The sequence below is a fragment of the Macaca nemestrina genome, chromosome 14, assembly GCF_043159975.1.
Source record: "Macaca nemestrina isolate mMacNem1 chromosome 14, mMacNem.hap1, whole genome shotgun sequence".
Taxonomy (NCBI): Eukaryota; Metazoa; Chordata; class Mammalia; order Primates; family Cercopithecidae; genus Macaca; species Macaca nemestrina.
The window spans coordinates 68,500,482-68,524,671 of NC_092138.1; the positions used below are offsets into that span (position 1 = coordinate 68,500,482).

The window sequence follows — 24,190 nt, forward strand, 5'->3', positions numbered from 1 at the left end:
AGGAGAGTTGAGAGAACCACTGCTCTCTCATGTTCGTTATACCATGAATGCCTGAGGGACTGGGACCCTGTCTTGTTCTTTGATGTAGCTAGTACCTAACACAGTGCCTATATGGAAAGCTTGTGCAAGTGTGTTCTTGCTGAATGAACCTTTATTTGCAAAAATTTCCTTAGTCCTCTGTAATAACAGAAGGAAAACTGAAAACAAAAAATACCAGGGTAGATTTTCAGACATCTTCCCATCCAGAAGAGTTTCTATTCCTGCCCTGGTCTCTTGTCATTTTCAGTTAATCTTTGCCATTATCACCATATTTGTCATATTCCTAAAATACTAAAATTGCCATTCTGTTGTTCAAAAATCTTACTTCATTCCCCATTATTTAACAAGTGATATATTTCTTGGTTAGGTATGCAAAATTCTCTGTGCTCTACTAATATGAGCTTTTTAGCATGCAAAGCCTACTGCTATTTCATATGGACTCTATATTAACTGTAGTTTGCCTGCAGTTTTGAACATGTTTTGAACTCACCGTTCTCTTTGTCACATACAATAATGCTGCTATCCACATCTATGCAAATCGTTTCCATCTTTCAAGGCTTCATGCCTGTGTAATTTTTTCAGGTCACTCCAGCAAAAAGTGAGCATTCTCTGTTTGTATCTACCATTCAAATGGCACCAGCACTTACTATTTTCTTTTGTAATTATTTGCTTTCTGTTTTATTTCCCCAGGAAACCAAATTAACCCCACCGTGGGGTGTTAGATATGTCTTCTTACCTCCACAGTTCTTAACATGATGTCATCCACACAGTTAAGCATGTAATAATTATTTAATGTACATTTTGCACAAATACAATATTTAAAAAGTAAAAATAGAAAATCAAATTTCAAATACAAAAGTAACTACATTCATCACTCCAAAATATCTTTTAAGGAGAATTGTTAAAACTAACCAAAAGAGCCAACTAAAGCCTGAATAAAAATTTGATGCTACTGTTTCATTAGTAATGAACAGCATTTACAAGAAAACTACACACTCCCCAAAATGTAAGTGTTCAGTCTTAGTCACTTATCTGCTCTTAAGACTTAAATAAATGTTCTTAGGGGGGAAAACCAATTATCCAGTCCTCCCCGCTTCCTTATTTGTCTCTTCCCACCACTATCCTCTCCCAGACATATACACACATACACACACACATTCACACACACTCTAGCATGATATTGTCTATGTGGCAAAGCCTTAAAAAATGTTATTTCTTTCAGATATGGTCTACAAGTAGAAAAAATAATATTAATGAGCATTGTCAAAAGTTTTACAATATTTTGAGAAAATCACGCATAAACTGTTAAGCTCTATGTTCCATTGGACCCCAACTTTATGGTTGAGCATTGTTAAAACAAAGCATAACTATAGACATCATTTTCTGGATGAATCTCATTCAGAATTGCTGGTATTTCTGGCTCTTCTTTGGGTTTTTCTTTTGTTTCTGTAAAATCAAATAAAATGAAAAAATAGGTTCAATAAATTGTATTGGGACAATTGACTAACCATTTGGAGGGAGAAAAACTGCTTCACAACATACACAACAACAGACCACAGATGGAGTAAATATTTAAATATTTAAATACCATAAAGTTATAGAAATAATAGTGTTTTTAGTAATCTCAGGATTCTAAGCAGAACACAGAGACCAGAAACTGTAAAGGAAAAGACTAGCAGGTTTGAATATCTAAAAATTAAAATTATATATGGCAAAAACCACTATGAACAAAGTTAAACCAAATCAAAGACAACTGGAAAAACATTTGCAACATATACATAGTAAAAACCATTATTTAAAGAGATTTTTTAATCAGAAAAAGATAGAAATCAAAGATGTTGAATGGGACAAGGATTCAAACAGGCAATTCTTTAAAAATTATATTTATAATAATTCTGAAAAGTTGTCTAGTAACATTAATTATAAAAGGGGGTGATTAAGACCGTTAGGTGAGTTTTATTTTTTAACCTATCACTTCTTGGCCTTTTGGCTAAGATCAAGTGTATTTTTTAACCTAGCAGACAGGCAAGGATTTTTAAAATGTCATAATGTACAGTGCTGACAAGGGTGTGGGGAAAAGGCACCTGTCTTGTGTGAATCACTACCATGTTTCTGGAGGCTAGTCTGACTGACTGTATATTCAGACTTTAAATGTGGGTACCCTTTGGCCCAACAATTCAATTTCTAGGGATTGATTCAAAGGAAATAATCAGACAAACTTAAGCCTCCAGTGCCTCCATTTCCTTATATTTAAAATGGGAGTATTATTTATCCAGTAGAGCTTTTGACATTGAATAAAGTAAACCATATAAAATATATAATATGGTGTCTGGCACGTAGAAAAGTACCTGATAAGTGTTAACTAAATAAATGTTATTCCCAATGATGTTCATTGAACATTGTTGTAATAGTAAAACTTGGCAGTAAACTGAGTGTTCATCCTCATAGAGACTGGTTGAATAAATTATTGCACATACATATAGCATAGTACTATGCAGTTGCTACAAAAGACATCATAAAGATGGCTCCAATACATATTGTAAATGAAACCAAAAACAAGTTACAGAATAGGATGAGTACTGTCTCATTTGTTGAAACAGAACAACCTTAACATTGGGAACTGGAGATAGAAGATGGTATTAAAGGAGACTTTTACTTGATATTCACTTACATATTGCTTTATTACAATGAACACTTACTACTTTATAATCAGCAAAAATAGATACTGCCATTTAGTTGGTCAAACAAAGCCAAAAATAAAATGAGCATTAATTAATTGACCATATCGATCTTGCTGGGTTTAGAATGAAGCAGTTAGGAATCAGGACGCTGTGTTGGTTAGAGCTGCTTCTCCAGCAGGGTACTCTGTCAGTGAACGTACTGCTTCACATGCCTGCTTTTTACTGCAATGTATTTCTTTAAAGTAGTTCTTCAAAACTGGTATTACTTGGAAACCAGCTAGCCCTATGTTTTTGTTGCACTCATTTTTTAGGATAAAGAGCAAATAAACTACTGAAGGGATTTCTTTAGAAATCAGTTTCCTGGGGATAACTATGGTCTGATAGACTCCAGTCCATTTCTTACACTGTCTACAGTATTGTACGAAGAGAAGTGAAGTTCTCAGTTATGTCTCTGAGGCAAGTGAATTAAAGAACGGTTGCATTATTTTCAAATTGCTATACTTAGAAAAAAGTTTTTCAGGAACAAATCTTGAAATAGAAACGGTTTCCGGTAAACCTGAAATCCTACAGGAATGAGTTCCCTAGTAACAGCTTTGTAAAATATACAGCTGTATGTTTTACAGCTTTGTATCTCCCTCGGTACTTTGTACTATGAATTTACCTGCCTTCCATTTATCAGGCAAATTAAATTTTCTAGAAAAAGTTCATTCATCAAGCTTTCTTGTTAATGTAGACTTAATTGTTTTTTAAAATATTTTGCAATAATTCACCCTATACTGGGTTCATTTCACTGACTATAGCATCTCATAATGGATGAATAGTATGAATAAGTACTACTGTACATGCTTACATTTTAATTTTTTAACTCTTTGAAATATGCCAAGACATACATTGGTTGCATGAACATATTGTTTACTTAAAACTAGTCAATAAAATTAATAGTATCCATTGACATAACTGAGAATAACCCAGGATTGTCAGAGAAGGTTGTAAATCACTACTCCGGGGGAGATATACCTACCTTGGTGCTATAAACAGCCCTTACCTTGAGGAAAAGTATAAACATCTTTAGCATCTTCCTGGTGTGCTTTAGGATCCTGGCCTTGGGGCCCACCTGTTTCTTGGTATGGTTCTGGAAAGCATTCTTTAGGCACATCCTTATTTTTATAGGTCTTAGTAGAGAGGTCTTCAGGCCCCGGGGTTTCTTGGTATATTTCAGGTGAATATTCTTCAAGCTGGGGTGTTTCTTGGTATATTTCAGGTGAATATTCTTCAAGCCCAGGTATTTCTTGATACGTTTCAGGTGAATACTTTTCAGACCCAGGTGTTTCTTGGTTTATTTCAGTTGAATAGTCTTCAGAATGAGGTGTTTCTTGGATTGTTTTATGAGAGGGAGCTTTAGGCACAATAATTTCTGTATGTGTTTTATGAGGAAGGTGTTTAGGTTCAACTGATTCTTGGTGTGTTTTTGTGGAAAGGTCTTTAGGCTCGGCTATTTCTTGTGTTTTAGGAAAAAAGCCTTCTGCCTCAGCTTTTCCTTGATCTGTTTCATTGTATTCCTCTGGTTCTGCTGGGTTTTGGTCTGTGTCAAGAATATAGCCTTTAGGCACATCTGGTTTGGGGTACGCTTGAAGGGAGCATCCTGCCAGATCAGCTGTGTCTTCAGATGTTGGACAAGGGAGGACTTTGGGTACAGCAGCTTCTTGGCACATTTTAGGAGACAGATCTTCTCGTTTAGCCATATCTTGGTACATTTTGAAAGGATTGTCTTGAATTACAGCTATTACTTGGCATGCATTAGGAGAGTTGTCTTCAGTTTCCACCATGTCTTGGCATATTTTGGAAGAATTGTCTTGAAGTACAGATATTTCTTGGTACATTTTAGGAGAGAGGTCTTCAGGTCCAGCCACATGTTGGCATGTTTCAGAAGAATGGTTTTGTACTGCTATTTCTTGGTACTTGGAAGAATTCTCCTGATGTATAATACTTTCTTCACATATTTCAGAAAAGTGTTCCTCAGGCACAACTTTTTGCGGGGAGGCTACTGAAGGAAATACTTTGGTTATGCTCCCTAGTGGCTCAGTTTTTTTCTCTGTAGGTGCCAGTACTTTCTCCACTATTTCCTTTTCTATCTGTGACTGAGGCTCCACCTTCAATTGTGTATTTTGTTGTCTCTTTCTGCCTCTTTGATTTCCTTTTCCTGTTCTCTGCTGCTTGCGTTTTTTCTGTTCTCTGCAGAAAGAACAGAATTAGTGTCAGCAATGGTGCTACAGAATTCAAATAAATGCTTGTAATAACAGTGCCAGGTCCCCTACTGCCTCATTGCACAAGGATCATGAACTCATCACTTAATCTCTCTGGGCCTCAGTCTCCTTGTTTGTAAAATGAAGGAGCAGCTCTAGGTGTTCTCAGTTCTTAGGAGAGGGAATGTTTCTCCAGGACTTCTTGGCATTGATACCTTGCTTACCAGGAGCCTTCTTGGTGAGGGTAGTGGATGCGCGCGTGTGTATGAACGCGTGTTTGTGTGTGTGTGTTACAGCATATTCTTAAAGTTTGGTTATGGAAAATAAATAATTCCCATTACAAATTAATAGAGTGGCATTCTGGTTTATACACTAGTCTCTTTGCGTTTAGTCTATGTGTGTTACTTCCCTACGCCTGAGTAAACTCATACAAACCAAGTTTCTAGACCTGCAATCCAGGCACGGCTCCTCATCTGTGCAGGCTGCAGGTAGAGGCTATATATTGCTTGATTATCAAATACATTGTTTTGTGTAAAGAATTCTAAGTTGCTACAATATCTCTCAAATGAGATATATTGTAAGTGGGTCAAAGGCTGCAAAAACACTTCTTGAAGTTAAGAAACCTGGTAGATAGGCATGAGTGGCCATATTATACTTAATCCTAATTAACAAATTAAAGATCTAGAAGATGAAAGGATATGCATGGAAATTGCAGCCAGTGACAAATTGTTAGGCACTGCAAATATAACCAAATACAGATGGCTAATACAGATGGGCTGGGGGCTGGGGAAAGTACTATAAATAAGCATTTCATCATTTTTCTAAATCTACTGAAATTCTGTTTCATGCTACCCGCTCTATGGAGCCTTCTCTAACAGACTACAGGACTAAAATGTTCTCCCAGCTTAGCTCTCCTATAGGACTTACTGTGAGTACCATGCTAAAGACTAGGAATGCAGGCTGCCTCATACTGTAGTTATTTCTGAAGAAACTGTATTTCTTTTAGTAAACATTTTAGACATTCTTTGGAGATAAAAACCAGAGTTTTTTTATATCTTTATAGTGCCCATCGTTCCTTGCATATTTAAAAAAAGTATGCCCTGTTCCATTTTTTTGTATATATTTGAAATTTCCATTGTAAATAAGTGTTTTTAAAAGATTACCTCACCAAACACAGTTTGAAGTCAATATCAAAAAAGCATATATGTTCACTTCTAATATGAGGCTATAGAAAAAAGAAAAAAAAGGTACAGATGTAACAGAACAGTCTAAAATAATATTGAAAATTATATTTAAAAAAGGAAATCTAGGTCAGGCATGGTGGCTCACGCCTTAATCCCAGCACTTTGGGAGGCCAAGGCGGGTGGATCACGAGGTCAGGAGTTCAAGACCAGCCTGGCCAACATAGTGAAACCCCGTCTCTAGTAAAAGTACAAAAATTAGCCAGGCATGGTGATACGCATGTGTAATCCTAGCTACTTGAGAGGCTGAGGAAAGAGGATCGCTTGAAACCAGGAGGTGGAGGTTGCAGTGAGCTGAGACTGTGCCACTGTGCTCCAGCCTGGGTGACAGAGTGAGACTCCATCTCAAAAACAAAAACAAAAAAGGCCGGGCGCAGTAGCTCACACCTGTAATCCCAGCACTTTGGGAGGCCAAGGTGGGCAGATCACGAGGTCATGAGATCGAGACCATCCTGGCTAACACGGTGAAACCCCGCCTCTACTAAAAATACAAAAAATTAGCCGGGCGTGGTGGCGGGCGCCTGTAGTCCCAGCTACTCGGGAGGCTGAGGCAGGAGAATGGCGTGAACCTGGGACATGGAGCTTGCAGTGAGTCAAAATCGCACCATTGCACTCCAGCCTGGGCGACAGAGCAAGACTCCATCTCAAAAAAATAAATAAATAAATAAAATAAATACAAAGGAAATCTAAAGATGACGGTTATGGCACCTCAGCATTTTGAACTATTACTACAAGTAACCAAGGTGACAAGATAAATTATAAAATTCTTATAAATGTTTTGAAAAAGATATTAATAGTATACCCAAATTCCTTAGGAAACACATATTTTTTCCTAGATATTAAATGTGAAATAATTCATTATTTAGGTATCTATGTGAGGAGATCTGAGTAATATAATAGTCCATGTCTTCCCTGGTAGTTTTTCAAAAAATACAAAAAATACCTATGTGGCCTAAACTTTAGTCTGTAGTCTCTCATGATTGTAGGCAAGTCACTTAACCTCTACATGCCTTGGTTTCCTTGTAGGTGAAATAAGGTAAATAATATCTGCCCAATTTCATGTGGTGGTTATAAGAATTGGATATAATTACTTACATGAATTAATTATTCAAATATAAATTAGGACTCTAATATGAATATAGGAAACTCTTATAGTGCTTGTGTATGTCAGGCACTGTTTAAATAATTTAGTTATTTTGTTATCTCATATAATCTTCACATCAGTCTATGAAGTAGATAGTATTATTTTCACTTTGCAAATGACAAAACTGAAACACAGAGATGTTGAGTAACTTGCCCAACACTTGTATTTGATAATCAAGCCATATACATTATCCACCTGCAGGCTGCACAGATGAGCCGTGCCTGGATTGCAGGTCTAGAAACCCTGAGTATGAGTTTACTCAGGGGTAGTGAAGTAACACACACAGACTAAATGCAAAGAGACTAGTGTATAAACCAGAGTGCCAATCTATTAATTTATAATGAGAATTCTTTCTTTTCCATAATATTTCCAAGGGTTCTGGCTACGAAGTAGGGGAACCAGGCTACAAATCTAGTCATTGTGGCTTTAACAGCCTGGCTCATAACCATGCGCTCTGCTGCCTCTCTCTGAAACTAATAAAATTGCACTGTATGGTATGTTGTAGTGAGAAAAGAGGGCGCAGGCCTCAGCATTATAGAGATGTATCACCAGAGCAAGTCCAGCCAGCTGCCAAGAGGCTCACCAAGGTGTTATCCATTTGAGTGAATACCCTCAGCCCAGCAAGCCCAGAAACCTGACTCTGTTAGCACACTGAGACTACTTCCATTTATCAGGGGCAGAGCTCATCAAGCAGATTTAAGGAGACTTACATATAAACCTAAAGACCAATTTTTAAATGAACAGAAATACAAAGTTACATAGTAGAAAATACCTGGGCTGGCCAGGCACAGTGAATCATGCCTGAAATCCCAGCACTTTGGGAGGCCAAGGTGGGCGAATCACTTGAGGCCAGGAGTTCCAGACCAGCCTAGCCATCATGGTGAAACCCCAGCTCTACTAAAAATACAAAAACTAGCTGGGCATGGTGGCCGGTGCCTGTATTCCCAGCTACTTGGGAGGCTGAGGCACGAGAATCACTTGAACCAGGGAGACAGAGGTTGCAGTGAGCCGAGATCTCTCCACTGTACTCCAGCCTGGGCAGCAGAGTGAGACTCTGTCTCAAAACGAATGAATGAATGAATAAAAGAGAGAGAAAAAAGAAAAGGAAAGGGGAGGGGAGGGGAGAGGAGAGGATGGCTGAGGGGTGGGGATGGGGAGAGGAGGGGGAGGGGGTGGAGGCAGGGGAGGAGAGAGGAAGGGAGGGGAGGAGAGGAGAGTACCTGGGCTCTGGGCTTGCAAACAAATGCACTGTCTCTGTAGGTAAGTACTTGGGAAGCCAGATAATGATTGGAAGATGGCTTAGTGGGTATGGAATTTGGGAGCTAATTGGATAATCTTCAATAGACCTGCCACAGGACCCTAGTACAAATATTTCTACTGTAAAATAATACACCTGTTCCTAAAAATCCTCACTTTCTGCAAAATCATCCTCTATAAAGTTACAGTGGTTATGAAGGTGGGGCAAATAGGCTTGGGACAAATGATTCAAAGCTTTTGCAACATTTTAACGCTAACTAAAACAATAATTGGTACCAGGAGAGAGAACTTGCTTGGTCCAGACAAGTAGTTTACTGTGGCTGGAGGCTGCCTCAGGGGATAGTAAATACAAATATAGAGTAATTGCAGGCTTAAAGCTGCTGAGACCTGAGCTCTGAGCCAGCGGGGTTGCCATTAAGTTGGGCACAGGAGAGAAGTGCAAGCTGCCACTTGGTGGAGAACTGCGCAAGGCTGGTGTTGTGCCTATCTGGGGAAGGAACCCTGCATGCCGGCTGAAAAGAATCCTGCCTATACAACAGCCAGGCTGAAGGCTTTTTCTTTCCAACTGAAGGCTTTAATTCTCTTCCCACTATTCTGGCTTCTTTTGACTAGGAAAAAATCATGAACCGACACAGCTCCCACATTATACTGACATCGTTCTCCTATTTATCAATCATATGTGAACTTGGTGTTATAGAAACATCTGTTGTAGCAGAACAGACAGTGCTCCATAGTGAGGTTTAGGGGTTTAGAAAATGCCCTTCATTAGGAAAAGTGCTTTGCTTAAATTAGTGGTTCTCAACTGAGGGTGATTTTTCCTGTCTCCCCCCAACCCCACCCCAGGAGACATTTGACAATGTTTGGAGACATTTTGTTGTCACAGCTGGGGTGGAAGGTGCTATTGGCATCTAGAGGCCAGAAAATGCTACAAAACATCTGCAGTGCACAAGACAGCCCCCGACACAACAAGAAGTTCTCCTGCCCCCAGTGTCAGCAATGCCAAGGTGGAGACACTTTGGCTTAGATGGATGCTGCACTTTTGGCTCTTTGGGCTCCCCTTCCAAGCAAGCAAGTCCCCAGTTGTCACAATCATATTTGAAATGGATGCAATTAGATGCCGCCTAATTTACAATCATGTTCTTGTACCCCTTTCCTGCATTTACATACAGGTGAACATACAGGTTATCTAAACTCTTTGTCACTCATTTACAGGGAATGTTTTGGCTCACTCCATGGAGAGTTAATCACACTCATTCAGTAAATATTTAGCTAACAGAAAGCTTGGAGAACAATCTTGGAGGCTTCTTCAGTGATGCTTCCCACTCCCAACAGGGTGCTTCTATGTTTATATTACCATAGGAGCTAAACGCCAAGCTTCTCTACAATATAATTTGGTTGCTCAGTGCTTTAATTAAAAGAGACCAGGGAAAAAATTATGTTCCCACCATGTTACCAGCTGTGTGTGTGACTTTCGGCAAGAGATTTAACTCACTGGAGGCTTAGTCTCTGTTTTTCTGTAAAATAGGGACAACCATGCGTGATTTACAGGATTGTTGGAAAGATAAAATACAGTGTGTAAAGTGCACAGCACTACTTGATGCATAACATCCTCAATAAATATATCAGTTCCCTTTCTCTTGTGGTGCTACCATACCCAAATAGCCATTGTGACGTTTCCTTTTCTTGCACTTCAGCTTTTCTTTTTCTAAGTCGTTCTCTGTTTCTCAAACTCCAGGTTCCAATGACTTCTGTAATAAAATGAAAGTTATTAGAGAAAGTGATGAACCATGGTGTTTATCAGCAAAAGTCCTGTAGCCAAGTGGCAGAATCTCTATGCTAGGTTTTTCTCCTAGCTTTTTGAGGACAAGGACTGCATCTCATTTGTCCTTGTATCTCCAGAAAAAGCCTGGAAGCAGACATTCAGCAAATGTTTTTGAATGAAAAGGTCAGAGACCTACTCATACATAGTATTTGTATGTAAGTGTGCTACCAACCTATTAATTTCTTCAAAATAATTATATATATTGTACAAATAATGAAAAAAGCAGCCATATTTTGCTGTCTTTAACATGATAATGTTTTCCTTTTATTCCTCACTTCTATCCAGTGCTTATATTACACAAAGTTGTAAGAATAGCATAGCACAATTTTATCCTTTTATTAACCTAGCATTATATTAGAACTATTTTCCATGATGTAGTCTTCATAATGATAATTTTAATGACAATATGATACATAGTCTGGTTAATGTACTCTCATTTACCCAATCATTCCTCTTGGATTGAGCATTTAGGTTGTTGCTAGTTATCTTTGCCTTGTATATCAAATTATAGTAAGCATATTCATTGCATATAGGTTTTCTTTTGGATTTCTTCCTTAGAATGGTGTTTCTTCAAGTTCTTTGGAAAATTAAGAGTTTGATCAAAAAAGTTTTTCCTGCCATCTAAGGTTGAGAAAAACTAATGAGTCTTTGATGTAGAGCTTCCTAGAGCCTGTGAAGTGATACAAATCCACACTGGGACCTCTAAAGAATAGAGCATGCCCCTTGAACAATGGTTCCTCTTGTTCTTGGGATAAGGGTTATTTATAGTGAAAAATTCTACCTTTATTTTTACTAACCTCTAATTAAAATTGACAGTTCCTTCAATTATGAATGTAGGTAACAAACCACAGTAGTTTTGGCAGTATATGACTTTTTTCAACTTTTATTTTAAGTTTAGGGGTATATGTGCAGGATATGCAGGTTTGCTACATAGGTATACAAGTGCCATGGTGGTTTGCTGCACAGATCATCCCATCACCTAGGTATTAAGCCCAGCATCCATTATCTATTCTTCCTGATGCTCTCCCTCCCCCTCAGCATATGACTTTGTCCCTGTAAAGAAATCACACATTTTTATATCACATTATACTTGTTGCAGATACCTTAAAATATTACCTACAGGCTATGATTTGACTTGATACTATTATTAGACCCACCACTGGATATTGTAATCTATAAATAATCATATATATTACTATATCACAATTTTTTATTTTGATATTTGTATCTTAATATAATTATTTCCTTTGTAATCTTATATATTTAATTTTATGCCTTTAAAACTTTTCTTCAAAGAAGGAGTCTCTGGGTTCATCAGAATGCCAAAGAGATCCATGTAGCAAAAAAAAATTTTAAACAATGTCTTAGGGTATCTCAAGGACTAAGGTTCCACAAAACATTTTGAGAAATGCTGCTTTAGGATCGATCCAAGGGCTGAGATTAGTGAGTCAAAAGAATAAGCAGTATTATAGCTCTCACCGCTTATTGCCAGATCTCTTTCCAAAAGTTAGACGAAATTTGTGCTACCATAGTTTTACCACAACCATCTAATGAAATTATTGGATGAACTACCCGATGAAATTATTGGGTAGTTTCATTAGCTTTCATTTAAGTATATTTCCTTTTTTTTTTTTTTTTTTTTTTTGGCCAGATCCATTGAAAAGAGAAAATTATCGTACCCTGAATTCTTTTCAACAGCCACCAGCTCTTAAGGTATTTTTCATTACCTGGAGAATGGTTCTCTTCTTGGTGAGGATCAAGTGTCTGATGGTGCTTCAAATGAGATTGGTCCTTTCCCAAATCCATCTTGCTGCAATACCTTCCTGCTATTTTGGTCTGACTTCCACAAGCAGCCTAGATCCTTTTTAAAAATATCAAAAACAACTAACACTTAAAAAAAAAAAAAACCACACACACAAGTTTGCCTGTCACTTGACTTCCCGCCTAAAAGTTTTATCTGGTTGGACCACAACTGCAGGCTAATTCTACTTTCTTTATCACACTGCACAGGTGTGAGTAGGGGAAATGGCTGGTGCTAGCAACCTCTAGCATAGCTTGCTATTTATACAGGGAAACTCTCTGGCCACAGCCTGGCATGGCACAACCTCCAGTCAGCACTCTTTCGGTTCTATCTGCCAGGAAGTGTCTGGATCCGATGTTCCTTTTTACAGATGGAAGTGGCCTGGTGTAGAAAGAACACAATCTAGACTCCAACCAGCTCAGTGGCCCAGGGCAAGTCACCTCCCTTTTCTATGGCTCTCTTTCTGCATTTGCAAAATGGGTAAATAATTCTTGCCTGCTTCATATGGTTCTTGTTAAAGTGAAAATAATGGATGTGAAAATTTTTAGAAAGTGTGATATATATTAATCTTACATGGTTTTCTGTATGTGGCTTTTTTCACCTTAATCTGTTGCAAAATAATGTACAGTTTTGCTGTGTATGCTGTTAGACAAGAAATAGACATAAATAACCAAATTAGAAATTCACAGCAATTTTGTACGCCTTTTTGCTCACCGAATCATTCACAAGTGACTCAAGATAACTAGTGAAATCCATTGTTACTCATGTAGGGGAAGGTGAAAGATTATTTCTTAATGAATATATCACCACATTATATCCCAGAAATTAAGTTGAAATCATCAAAGGAACCATCCTGCCTCCAAGCAGTCACCCCATTTGCGAAGAAAAGGAGCCACAGACTACTATGGTTCAACTAAGGAAGAAACCCTGAGCACCTCCTGATAAAGGAAGCCAGTCTGGGAGATGCAGGGTTAATATATGTGTTCTGGATTCAGATTGAATTGAAGTGAGTTTGAATTCCAGTATTGGCATTCCCTAATTCAGTGACCTGAGGCAAGTTAGATAGCCTTGGAGTCAATTTATCTATCCATAACATGGGGACAATATTGGTATCTACCTCATAAAGTTACTAGGATGATTAAGACCAGTAATCCATATGAGGCATTTTATGTGTGCCTAACATATCGAACTTGGTCAATATATGTTAGCTACCAATAAAAATACAATAACCAGATTTTGGTAAAGCAAGTCATAGTTTAAATGCACTAAAGAAAGAGAAAGTCTGAAGAGGATTCTTTATAAAGAAAGACCTTTGTAAAGTGAATAGATGCCCACTACTTCCATGGAGTCTTAAGGCATTAGAACTGGAAGAGCCCAAAATCATCTAGTCCCTGCCTATTTTATATACAAAGAAACTGAGAACCAAGGAGGAGAGTTGCCTATACTCAGTATTTTATTACTTATTGCCAGCAGCATCTCTTACAGGTTAGGAGATGGGTCATCATTTTGTGTGCTTGATCTTTCCTTGGTATAAAAATGTGTGTGTCATGTAAACATATTAGAGAAACAAGCTGTCAAACACACTAAAGGGTATCAAGAACGACGTAACAAACACCCAAGTATCTGCCACTAAAACTTAACTTGGTTTTTAATTACTAAATCCTAATATTTAGCTTTACCTCTCTCAGTTCCCCAGTGTTTCTCTTAAGTAAATCTCTGTACCTAAAAATTCAGGTAACTTCAGGGAGCCCCTACTCAAAGTAATCCTGCACGGAACAGCAGACATTCTGTGTAATTTATCTCTTGAAAATTTGGATTTTCAGATATGGGGTTTAAAGAACTCAAACTAATTTTAAAAATTACAAAATAGTATTTTTTAAAATATTGATTCCTTTATTTGATATGTTTTAATTCTTATTAGTTAGGTTGTTTCTTACATTAGGTTAGTTTAATAAAATAACATTATAGAATCCCTCTGGGACACCTCCAGTGGATGCAGAGGTACTTCTTGAATAAAATTATCCTTACTAAGAGCTTGTAACACCCAGTTCAACAATTCAGCAAATTTTACTTAATGCCCCCTCTTGTGCTACGTACTGAGTAAGGCTGTGAGGCTATAGAGATGGATGGTGCAGTGCCTGAGCCCTGTGCCCTGTAGGCTCATAGAGGAGAAAGTGTGTACATCTGTATTGCAAGGAAATAATACTCTTTATGTCCTGTTACAAACTACTTAAGTCAATTCCACCCCTGCACCGTGTTCCCTGTATCTAGAAGCAGAGTGTGGAGGGTCTGTAAGAGGGTGGGGTTTCAAGTTAACAGTAAATTGAAGGTAATATTGGGTGGAGGAGGCCAGTGGAGAGATACTTTGGAGCAAACTAGATTGGAAGTCAGGCAAGGTGTCTCTGGCATGATAAACAGGCCAGAGCGGGAATTTGAGACAGAAATAGCCTACAGTAAGTTTACAAACCATAGTTCATGGACCCTTCTCTCTGTAGAAAATTCTAATTAGAAATTTAGTTAGAATTCTCTAACTAGAATTTCCAGAATGTGTGTTAGGCATTAAAGTCCACATGTTTTTTGACAAATGCTGACTTGTTCTAGAGTTATTTGCATGTATACATAAACCTCTCTCTAGGCCACAAACCCTTAGAGAGCAGATACAGCTTCTGATTCACTTTTCTGTCTCCACAGTATGAGCTGGTGGGAGGCTTGGCTCACTGTAGTCCCCATAATCTCCCTCACTCCCTGCTTCATGAACATGCAGCCTGGGACAGTACTTTATACACTCAGGGCTTGAGGCTGCTGTGACTTAATAATAGCAATATCATCATCTGTGCCAGAGCTCTTTCTCCTGTCATTCATTCTGTGCCCAGCACTGTCTTATGGGCTAGAGATAGAATAATTGAACAACAAAGTCCCTGCCTTTATGAAGTCTACATTTTAATGGGGAGAGATAAACAATAAGGAAATAAATAAAATATATAATGTATCAGATGGTGATGATTGCTTTGGAGAAAACTGAGCTGGGCATAATAGGATAAGGAAAAGGAGGTTGATGGTGGCTGCTATTTTAAATAGTATAGTCAGAGAAGGCTCGACTGATAGGATGACAGGTGAATACAACTGAAGGAGGTGAGGGGCCAGACATGGCATGCTGATATCTGTGAGGGCATTCCAGGTATAGGGGCACCAGCAAATGGCCCAAGGAGGGGAGTGTTAAGGAGGTGGGATCGGAGAGAAAGCCTATTATTCCCCCTTGTAGGATTTCTACTCTGAGTGAGATGGATAGTCATGGCATGGTTTTGGACAGAGGAGTGATACTATCTGACTTATGTGTTTAAAGAATTATTCTGGCTACTGTGTGGGACAGGGGCAGAGGAAGCAAGAACAATCAGAATGGTATTGCAATGATCCAGATGCGAGATGATTAAGGTTTAGATGATGGCAGTGGTGAAGCCATGGTCAGATTCTGGATTAACTTATAACTTGTATATGGGGTGAGACATAAAGAATCAAGATAAAGATTTGTTGTGAACAACTGGAAGGATGGAGTTAGCGTTCACAGGTGAGGAAGATTGGGAGAAGCAGGCTTGGAGGAGATGATCAAGAGTTTCATTTTGGATGTGCTAACAGGTTAGGGAGAAAACAGCAAAGGAGCAGCCAGTGAGACAGAGGAAAACTGGAAAAATGTAGTGTCTTGGAAGCCAAGAGGAAAGACTGTTTCAAAGAGGAGGGACTAATCCACTGTGTCAAACTTTGCTAAAGTAAAGGCAGGATTGAGAATTGTCCTAACAATTGATTTCCTAACAATTCAATTCGTTTCAATTAATTATAGATTATGGAGGTGAAGTAACTTGGCCAAGGGCATGCAGGTAAAACCACCCATATAATTTTGGGGGCGCCCAGTGCAAAATGAAAACACAGGGCTTCTCCTTCAAAAATTGTTAAGAATTTCAAGATGGCTGTAGCAGAAAATTAAACCCAGCAAGTGTTTCACTGGATCCTTGAAGCAGACTTATAACATAGCTATTATTGTCCTCATTTTTTCTGATCAAGAAAGTGATGCTCAGTGCATTGAGTGACATAACTAAGATCACAGAGGGAGACTGGTAGTTTGCACCAGAAGCTGGGCCTTCAGCCTCCAATTCCCCCTAATTCCTTCTTTTTTCTTTTTCTTTTTTTTTTTTTTTTTTTTGGAAATGGGGTCTCACTGTGTTGCCCAGGCTGGAGTGCAGTGGCACAATCACAGTTCACTGCAGGTTCTACCTCCCTGGGCTCAGGTGATCCTCCCACCTCAGTCTCCCGAGTAGCTGGGACTACAGGCATATACCACCATGCCTGGCTAATTTTTTGTACTTTTTTGTAGAGATAGGGTTTTGACACATTGCCCAGGCTGGTCTCGAACTCCTGGGCTCAAGCAATACCCCTGCCTTTGCCTGCCAAAGTGCTAGGATTATAGGTGTGAAGCTACCAAGCCCGGCCTGGCCCTCTTCCTACTAGAACAAACTAGGTATTGAGGGAGAGAGTTGCTTTCCTGCCTCCTGATCGTCTGGAGCAGCTGTAAGTATCAAGAACTTGGTCATGCATTTCAGAGGCCTGACTGAACTGGGCAAATGTAGGAGGGAAGGAAACAGATTGCTGAAACTTCTGCCCTAGGGCCCTTTAAGATGGGCGTGAAAAGGGAGCACAGGAAAAACTAGCTCAGGCCATGTACTGGATGCTGTTTAGTCAAAAACAAGACTGGGTAAAAGTGCCCCAAAGTTAATGCCATTTTAGGCTATATTGATAAAAAATTATAGAGCCTCCAAAACCAGAGAGATGAGAGTCCTGGTACACCTTGGTTTGTCATGCCATAGCCAGAGAGCCATACTGTGAAGACCATATTACTTGAAAGCATACACTGAAAAGAACGAGGGGTACAGGGCTCTATCATTTTCCTGGCTGGGTAATTTGGGGAAAATCACTTAATTCTTTCTGATCCTCAGTTTCTTCCCTTGTAAAATAGAGAAAGGTAATACCTCATGGGGATTCTGTGAGGATAAAAGAGATCATGAGAGCTTTTTATGAAATGAAAAACACTGCAGATATAAGTCCCATTAACCTGGACGGTGTTAATAGTGATATTAGAGTGTTCTAATCATGCACCTGGGCAATTTTCTAAAATACATTTAGGTGGAAAAGTAGTGGAAAGGAAGACAATGGACATTTGTTTTTCTTAGCATTCCTTCCTTGCTGACATATTTTTTCAAAGCTTTTAAATACTTTTCAAAGACTGGATCAAGCTTTGTTTTCCTAAGTGGAGAAGGAGAGTTTCTTGTTCCCCTCTCTCTCAGTCTGTTGATGCATGATAAATGACTTCTGTCTGCTAAAACAGATGCTGCTGTACACATACAGATAACATGTTCTATAACCTAGAATGGCTGTAGCCTGCCTTTCAGTCTAGTTTGTCCCAAAGTCCCTCCTCTGGAATCCTCCCACAAATACTGCCTTCTATTAGAGTATAGACAAATAAATATCTCTGAATAAACACTGGTGAGTGGTCATTTATCTGGGTAAGAGCAATTCTGGTCTCACCTTGAGCCTCCCCCTTATCTCTGTCCTTTCATTTCTGAACTTCTGGAACTAATAATGTATTCTCAGTGCCTCCTTTTCCCCCTACACCATTTCATTGCTTTACATCTGGAATCTAGCTTTTTCTTTCACACATTCTCTCATAAATCATCAATGATTTCCTAATGGCCAAATCCAGTGGTCCATTCTCGGTTCTTTCTTTTTGACCTCTCTGCAGCTCATAATTCCTCTGAGTACTCCTATCCTCCTTAAAACTTGCTCCACTTTTGGCCTCTCTGATGGTGTGGTGTCCTCTACTCTCTCTCCCTTCTCCTCCTCCTTGCTCACAGGCTTCTCTTCCACTCCCCTAGGTGTGGGAGGTGTTTTCTAAGAGTCCCTGATCCTTTTGAGTTAATACTCTTACCCAAAGACAGTTGATCCAACTGTATACTTTTAGCTACTACCTCTTTGCAGATGTCTTCTAAGTAAGTATGTCTGAGTTCTAAGATCACATTTCCTAGTGTTTCTTGGTTATCACTTATTACCTGGATGTCTCACTGCACCTCAAACTTAGCATAACTAAAAGCAAATTTATCTTCCCCATTAAAACTAGGCTCCCTGTGCTTTATTTCTGTTAGAATAGTAGTACCATGCCTGGCCATCTAGTTCTAAGCCTTCAAAACTCTCTTTGACTGTGCCTCTTCACTTTGTCTCTCACATTCAGCTAGATACAGTTCTGCCAGTTCTTTCTTCCCAGTGTACCACCTGCTCATTCCCTCTTTTCCTGTCCTATACCACCATCCCAGAGAGGGGCCTCAACTTCTCACTGGAAGCATTGGAAAAGCTCCGTAAGTGGCTATCTGCTTTCATTTGCGCTCACCCTCCCGAGTCCATCCTGCACAAACATCCAGAGTATTCCTGCTACAGCTGGCTGTGAACCAGTCACTTCCATGTTTAGAATCCTGTAAAGCCTGAGTATTGCCTGCAGAATAAAGACTAAATTTCCGAGTCTGGCATTTAAGTCTAATTTCCCAATGTTTTTTCCCATTACTTTCCTGGAACTACCCAATGTTTCCATTAACTAGTGCCACTTGCCTTCCCTGTTTTGCCGTGAATCTTTCTAACACCCGCAGTACCTATCTTCATAACTTCCGGTTGTTCAGTCTTCTTTCGTATGTCTGCGCATCCAGATAGTGAGTGCCTTCATCACAAAGCCTTTGATGATGATGATGATGATGATGACAATGACAATGATATGATGAGACTTTAGTCACTCTACAAACTCATAATGGGTAGCTGACACTTTATATGCAATATCTCATTTCATTTTTCCAACTAATATTATCCCCATTTCACTGATAACAAAACCATGGTTTAAAGAGGTTATATCCCGAGATCACATAAGCTCATGAGTGGCAGAATTAGGGCTCAAAACTAAGGCTGTCCAACTGCAAAGTTTAGGGATTTAACCATTCTGTTCTATTGCCTTTAACTGCCTAGATGTGGTCTCTCCTTTCTGAGCTATAACTGTGCTTGATTTTAGCCATTTTGTGGTGAATACTACATCAATTTTTTGCACATTTTTACAATATATATATAAAATACTAAGTTCTAGGGTACATGTGCACAACGTATAGGTTTGTTACATAGGTAAACATGTGCCATGTTGGTTTGCTGCACCCATTAACTCGTCATTTACATTGGGTATTTCTCCTAATGCTATCCCTCCCCCAGCCCCCCATACCCCTACAGGCCCCAGTGTGTGATGTTCCCCTCCCTGTGTCCAAGTGTTCTCATTGTTCAATTCCCACCTATGAGTGAGAACATGCAGTGTTTGGTTTTCTGTCCTTGTGATAGTTTGCACAGAATGATGGTTTCCAGCTTCATCCATATCCCTGCAAAGGACGTGAACTCATCATTTTTTATGACTGCATAGTATTCCATGGTGTATATGTGCCACATTTTCTTAATCCAGTCTATCATTGATGGACATTTCAGTTGGTTCCAAGTTTTTGCTATTGTGAATAGTGCCGCAATAAACATGTGTGCATGTTTCTTTATAGTTGCATGATTTATAATCCTTTGGGTATATACCCAGTAATGGGATCGCTGGGTCAAATGGTGTTTCTAGTTCTAGATCCTTGAGGAATTGCTACACTGTCTTTCACAATGGTTGAACTAATTTATACTCCCACCAACAGTGTAAAAGCATTCCTATTTCTCCACATCCTCTCTAGCATCTGTTGTTTCCCGACTTTTTAATGAGCGCCATTCTAACTGGTATGAGATGGTATCTCATTGTGGTTTTGATTTGCGTTTCTCTGATGACCAGTAATGATGAGCAGTTTTTCATGTGTCATAAATATCTTCTTTTGAGAAGTGTCTGTTAATATCCTTTGCCCACTTTTTGATGGGGTGGTTGTTTTTTTCTTGAAAATTTGTTTAAATTATTTGTAGATTCTGGATATTAGCCCTCTGTCAGATGGGTAGATTGCGAAAATTTTCTCCCATTCTGTAGGTTGCCTCTTCACTCTGATGGTAGTTCCTTTTGCTGTGCAGAAGCTTTTTAGTTTGATTAGAGCGCATTTGTCTATTTTGGCTTTTGTTGCCATTGCTTTTGGTATTTTAGTCATGAAGTCCTTGCCCATGCCTATGTCCTGAATGGTATTGCCTAGGTTTTCTTCTAGGGTTTTTATGGTTTCAGATCTAACATTTAAGTCTTTAATCCATCTTGAATTAATTTTTGTATAAGGTGTAAGGAAGGGATCCAGTTTCAGCTTTCTACATATGGCTATCCAGTTTTTCCAATACCATTTATTAAATAGGAAATCCTTTCCCCATTTCTTGTTTTTGTCAGGTTTGGCAGAGATCAGATGGTTGTAGATGTGTGGTGTTATTTCTGAGGCCTCTGTTCTGTTCCATTGGTCTATATCTCTGTTTTGGTACCAGTACCATGCTGTTTTGATTACTGTAGCCTTGTAGTATAGTTTGAAGTCAGGTAGCGTGATGCCTCCAGCTTTGTTCTTTTTCCTTAGGATTATCTTGGCAATGCAGGCTCTTTTTTGGTTCCATATGAACTTTAAAGTAGTTTTTTTCCAATTCTGTGAAGAAAGTCATTGGTAGCTTGATGGGGATGGCAATGAATCTTTAAATTACTTTGGGCAGTATGGCCATTTTCACGATATTAATTCTTCCTATCCATGAGCGTGGAATGTTCTTTCATTTGTTTGTGTCCTCTTTTATTTTGTTGAGCAGTAGTTTGTAGTTCTCCTTGAAGAGGTCCTTCACATCTCTTGTAAGTTGGATTCCTAGGTATTTTATTATCTTTGTAGCAATTGTGAATGGGAGTTCATTCATGATTTGGCTCTCTGTCTGTTATTGGTGTATAGGAATGGTTGTGACTTTTGCACATTGATTTTGCATCCTGATTCTTTGCTGAAGTTGCTTATCAGCTTAAGGAGATTTGGGGCAAGATGATGGGGTTTTCTAAATATACAATTATGTCATCTGCAAACAGGAACAATTTGACTTCCTCTTTTCCTAATTGAATACCATTTATTTCTTTCTCTTGCCTGATTGCCCTGGCCAGAACTTCTGACACTATGTTGAATAGGAGTGGTGAGAGAGGGCATCCCTGTCTTGTGCCGGTTTTCAAAGGGAATGCTTCCAGTTTTTGCCCATTCAGTATGATATTGGCTGTGGGTTTGTCATAAATAGCTCTTATTATTTTGAGATACATTCCATCATTACCTATTTTATTGAGCGTTTTTAGCATGAAGCACTGTTGAATTTTGTCAAAGGCCTTTTCTGCATCTTTTGAGATAGTCATGTGGTTTTTGTCGTTGGTTCTGTTTATGTGATGGATTATGTTTATTGATTTGTGTATGTTGAACCAGCCTTGCATCCCAGGGATGAAACCAATGTGATTGTGGTGGATAAGCTTTTTGATGTGCTGCTGGATTCGGTTTGCCAGTATTTTATTGAGGATTTTCGCATTGATGTTCGTCAGGGATATTGGCCTAAAATTCTCTTTTTTTGTTGTGTCTCTGCCAGGCTTTGGTATCAGGATGATGCTGGCCTCATAAAATGAGTTAGGGAGGATTCCCTCTTTTTCTATTGATTGGAATAGTTTCAGAAGGAATGGTACCAGCTCCTCTTTGTACCTCTGGTAGAACTTGACTGTGAGTCCACCTGCTGGACTTTTTTTTGTTGGTAGGCTATTAATTATTGCCTCAATTTTAGAGCCTATTATGTCTATTCAGAGATTCCACTTCTTCCTGGTTTAGTCTTGGGAGGGTGTATGTGTCCAGGAATTCATCCATTTCATCTAGATTTTCTAGTTTATTTGTGTAGAGGTGTTTATAGTATTCTCTGATGATAGTTTGTATTTCTGTGGGATCAGTGGTGATATTCCTTTTATCATTTTTTATTGTGTCTATTTGATTCTCCTCTCCTTTCTTCTTTATTAGTCTTGCTAGCGGTCTCTCAATTTTGTTGACCTTTTCAAAAAACCAGCTCCTGGATTCATTGATTTTTTGAAGGGTTTTTTTGTGTTTGTGTCTCTATCTCCTTCAGTTCTGCCCGAATCTTTGTTATTTCTTGCCTTCTGCTAGCTTTTGAATTTGTTTACTCTTGCGTCTCTAGTTATTTTCATTGTGATGTTAGGGTGTCCATTTTAGATCTTTCCTGCTTTCGCTTGTGGGCATTTAGTGCTATAAATTTCCCTCTACACACTGCTTTAAATGTGTCCCAGAGATTCTAGTACATTGTATCTTTGTTCTCACTGGTTTCAAAGAATATCTTTATTTCTGCATTCCTTTTTTTATTTACCCGGTAGTCATTCAGGAGCAAGTTATACAGTTTTCATGTAGTTGTGTGGTTTTGAGTGAGTTTCTTAATCCTGAGTTCTAATTTGATTGCACTGTGGTCTGAGAGACAGTTTGTTGTGATTTCTGCTCTTTTACATTTGGTGAGGAGTGCTTTACTTCCATATGTGTTCAATTTTGGAATAAGTGCAATGTGGTGCTGAAAAGAATGTGTATTCTGTTGATGTGGGGTGGAGAGTTCTGTAGATGTCTATTAGGTCTGCTTGGTGCAGAGCTGAGTTCAAGTCCTGGATATCCTTGTTAACCTTCTGTCTCGCTGATCTGTTTAATATTGACAGTGGGTGTTAAAGTCTCCCATTATTATTGTGTGGGAGTCTAAGTCTCTTTGTAGGTCTCTAAGGACTTGCTTTACGAATCTGGGTGCTCCTGTTTTGGGTGCATATATATTTAGGATAGTTAACTCTTCTGGTTGAATTGATCCCTTTACCATTGTGTAATGGCCTTCTTTGTCTCTTTTGATCTTTGTTGGTTTAAAGTCTGTTTTATCAGAGACTAGGATTGCAACCCTTGCTTTTTTTTTTTTCTCTATTTGCTTGGTAGATCTTCCTCCATCCTTTTATTTTGTGCCTATATGTGCCTTTGCACATGGGATGGGTCTCCTGAATACAGCATACTGATGAGTCTTGACTCTTTATCCAGTTTTCCAGTCTGTGTCTTTTTATTGGGGCATTTAGCCCATTTACATTTAATATTGTTATGTGTGAATTTGATCCTGTCATTATTATGTTAGCTGGTTATTTTGCCCGTTAATTGATGCAGTTGCTTCATAGCATCGATGGTCTTTACAATTCGGCATGTTTTTGCAGTGGCTGGTACTGGTTGTTCTTTTCCATGTTTAGCGCTTCGTTCAGTAGCTCTTGTAAGGCAGAACTGATGGTGACAAAAGCTCTCAGCATTTTCTTGTCTGTAAAGGATTTTATTTCTCCTTTACTTATGAAGCTTAGTTTGGCTGAATATGAAATTCTGGGTTGAAAATTCTTTTCTTTAAGAATGTTGAATATTGGCCCCCACTCTCTTCTGGCTTGTAGAGTTTCTGCCAAGAGATCTGCTGTTAGCATGATGAGCTTCCCTTTGTGGATAACCCGACCTTTCTCTCTGGCTGCCCTTAACATTTTTTCCTTCATTTCAACTTTGGTGAATCTGACAATTATGCGTATTGGGGTTGCTCTTCTCGAGGAGTATCTTTGTGGTGTTTTCTGTATTTTCTCAATTTGACTGTTGGCCTGCCTTGCTAGGTTGGGGAAGTCCTCTTGGATAATATCCCAAAGAGTGTTTTCCAACTTGGTTTCATTCTTCCCATCACTTTCAGGTACACCAATCAAATGTAGATTTGGTCTTTTCATATAGTTCCATATTTCTTGGAGGCTTTGTTCATTTCTTTTTACTCTTTTTTTCTCTAAACTTCTCTTCTAGCTTTATTTCATTAATTTGATCTTCAATCACTGATACCCTTTCTTCTACTTGATCAAATCAGCTATTGAAGCTTGTGCATGCACCACGTAGTTCTTGTGCTATGGTTTCCAGTT

The 24,190-nt window shown here is 38.8% G+C and overlaps 1 protein-coding gene and 1 long non-coding RNA gene across 2 annotated transcripts in view; one reads left to right on the top strand and one right to left on the bottom strand.

Moving 5' to 3' along the window:
• LOC139358171 (uncharacterized) overlaps positions 1-24,190 on the top strand; it is a 43,334-nt gene that overhangs the window by 3,530 nt on the left and 15,614 nt on the right. The window lies entirely within an intron of this gene.
• On the bottom strand, positions 1,353-19,011 carry LOC105477192 (hemogen). Its single transcript, XM_011733581.2, has 5 exons — positions 18,874-19,011; positions 12,155-12,288; positions 10,260-10,353; positions 3,766-4,952; positions 1,353-1,485 (listed from the first exon to the last, which is right to left on the bottom strand). The coding sequence occupies exons 2-5, from the start codon at positions 12,231-12,233 to the stop codon at positions 1,391-1,393; spliced, it is 1,455 nt and encodes a 484-aa protein (XP_011731883.2). The 5' UTR covers positions 12,234-12,288; positions 18,874-19,011; the 3' UTR covers positions 1,353-1,390.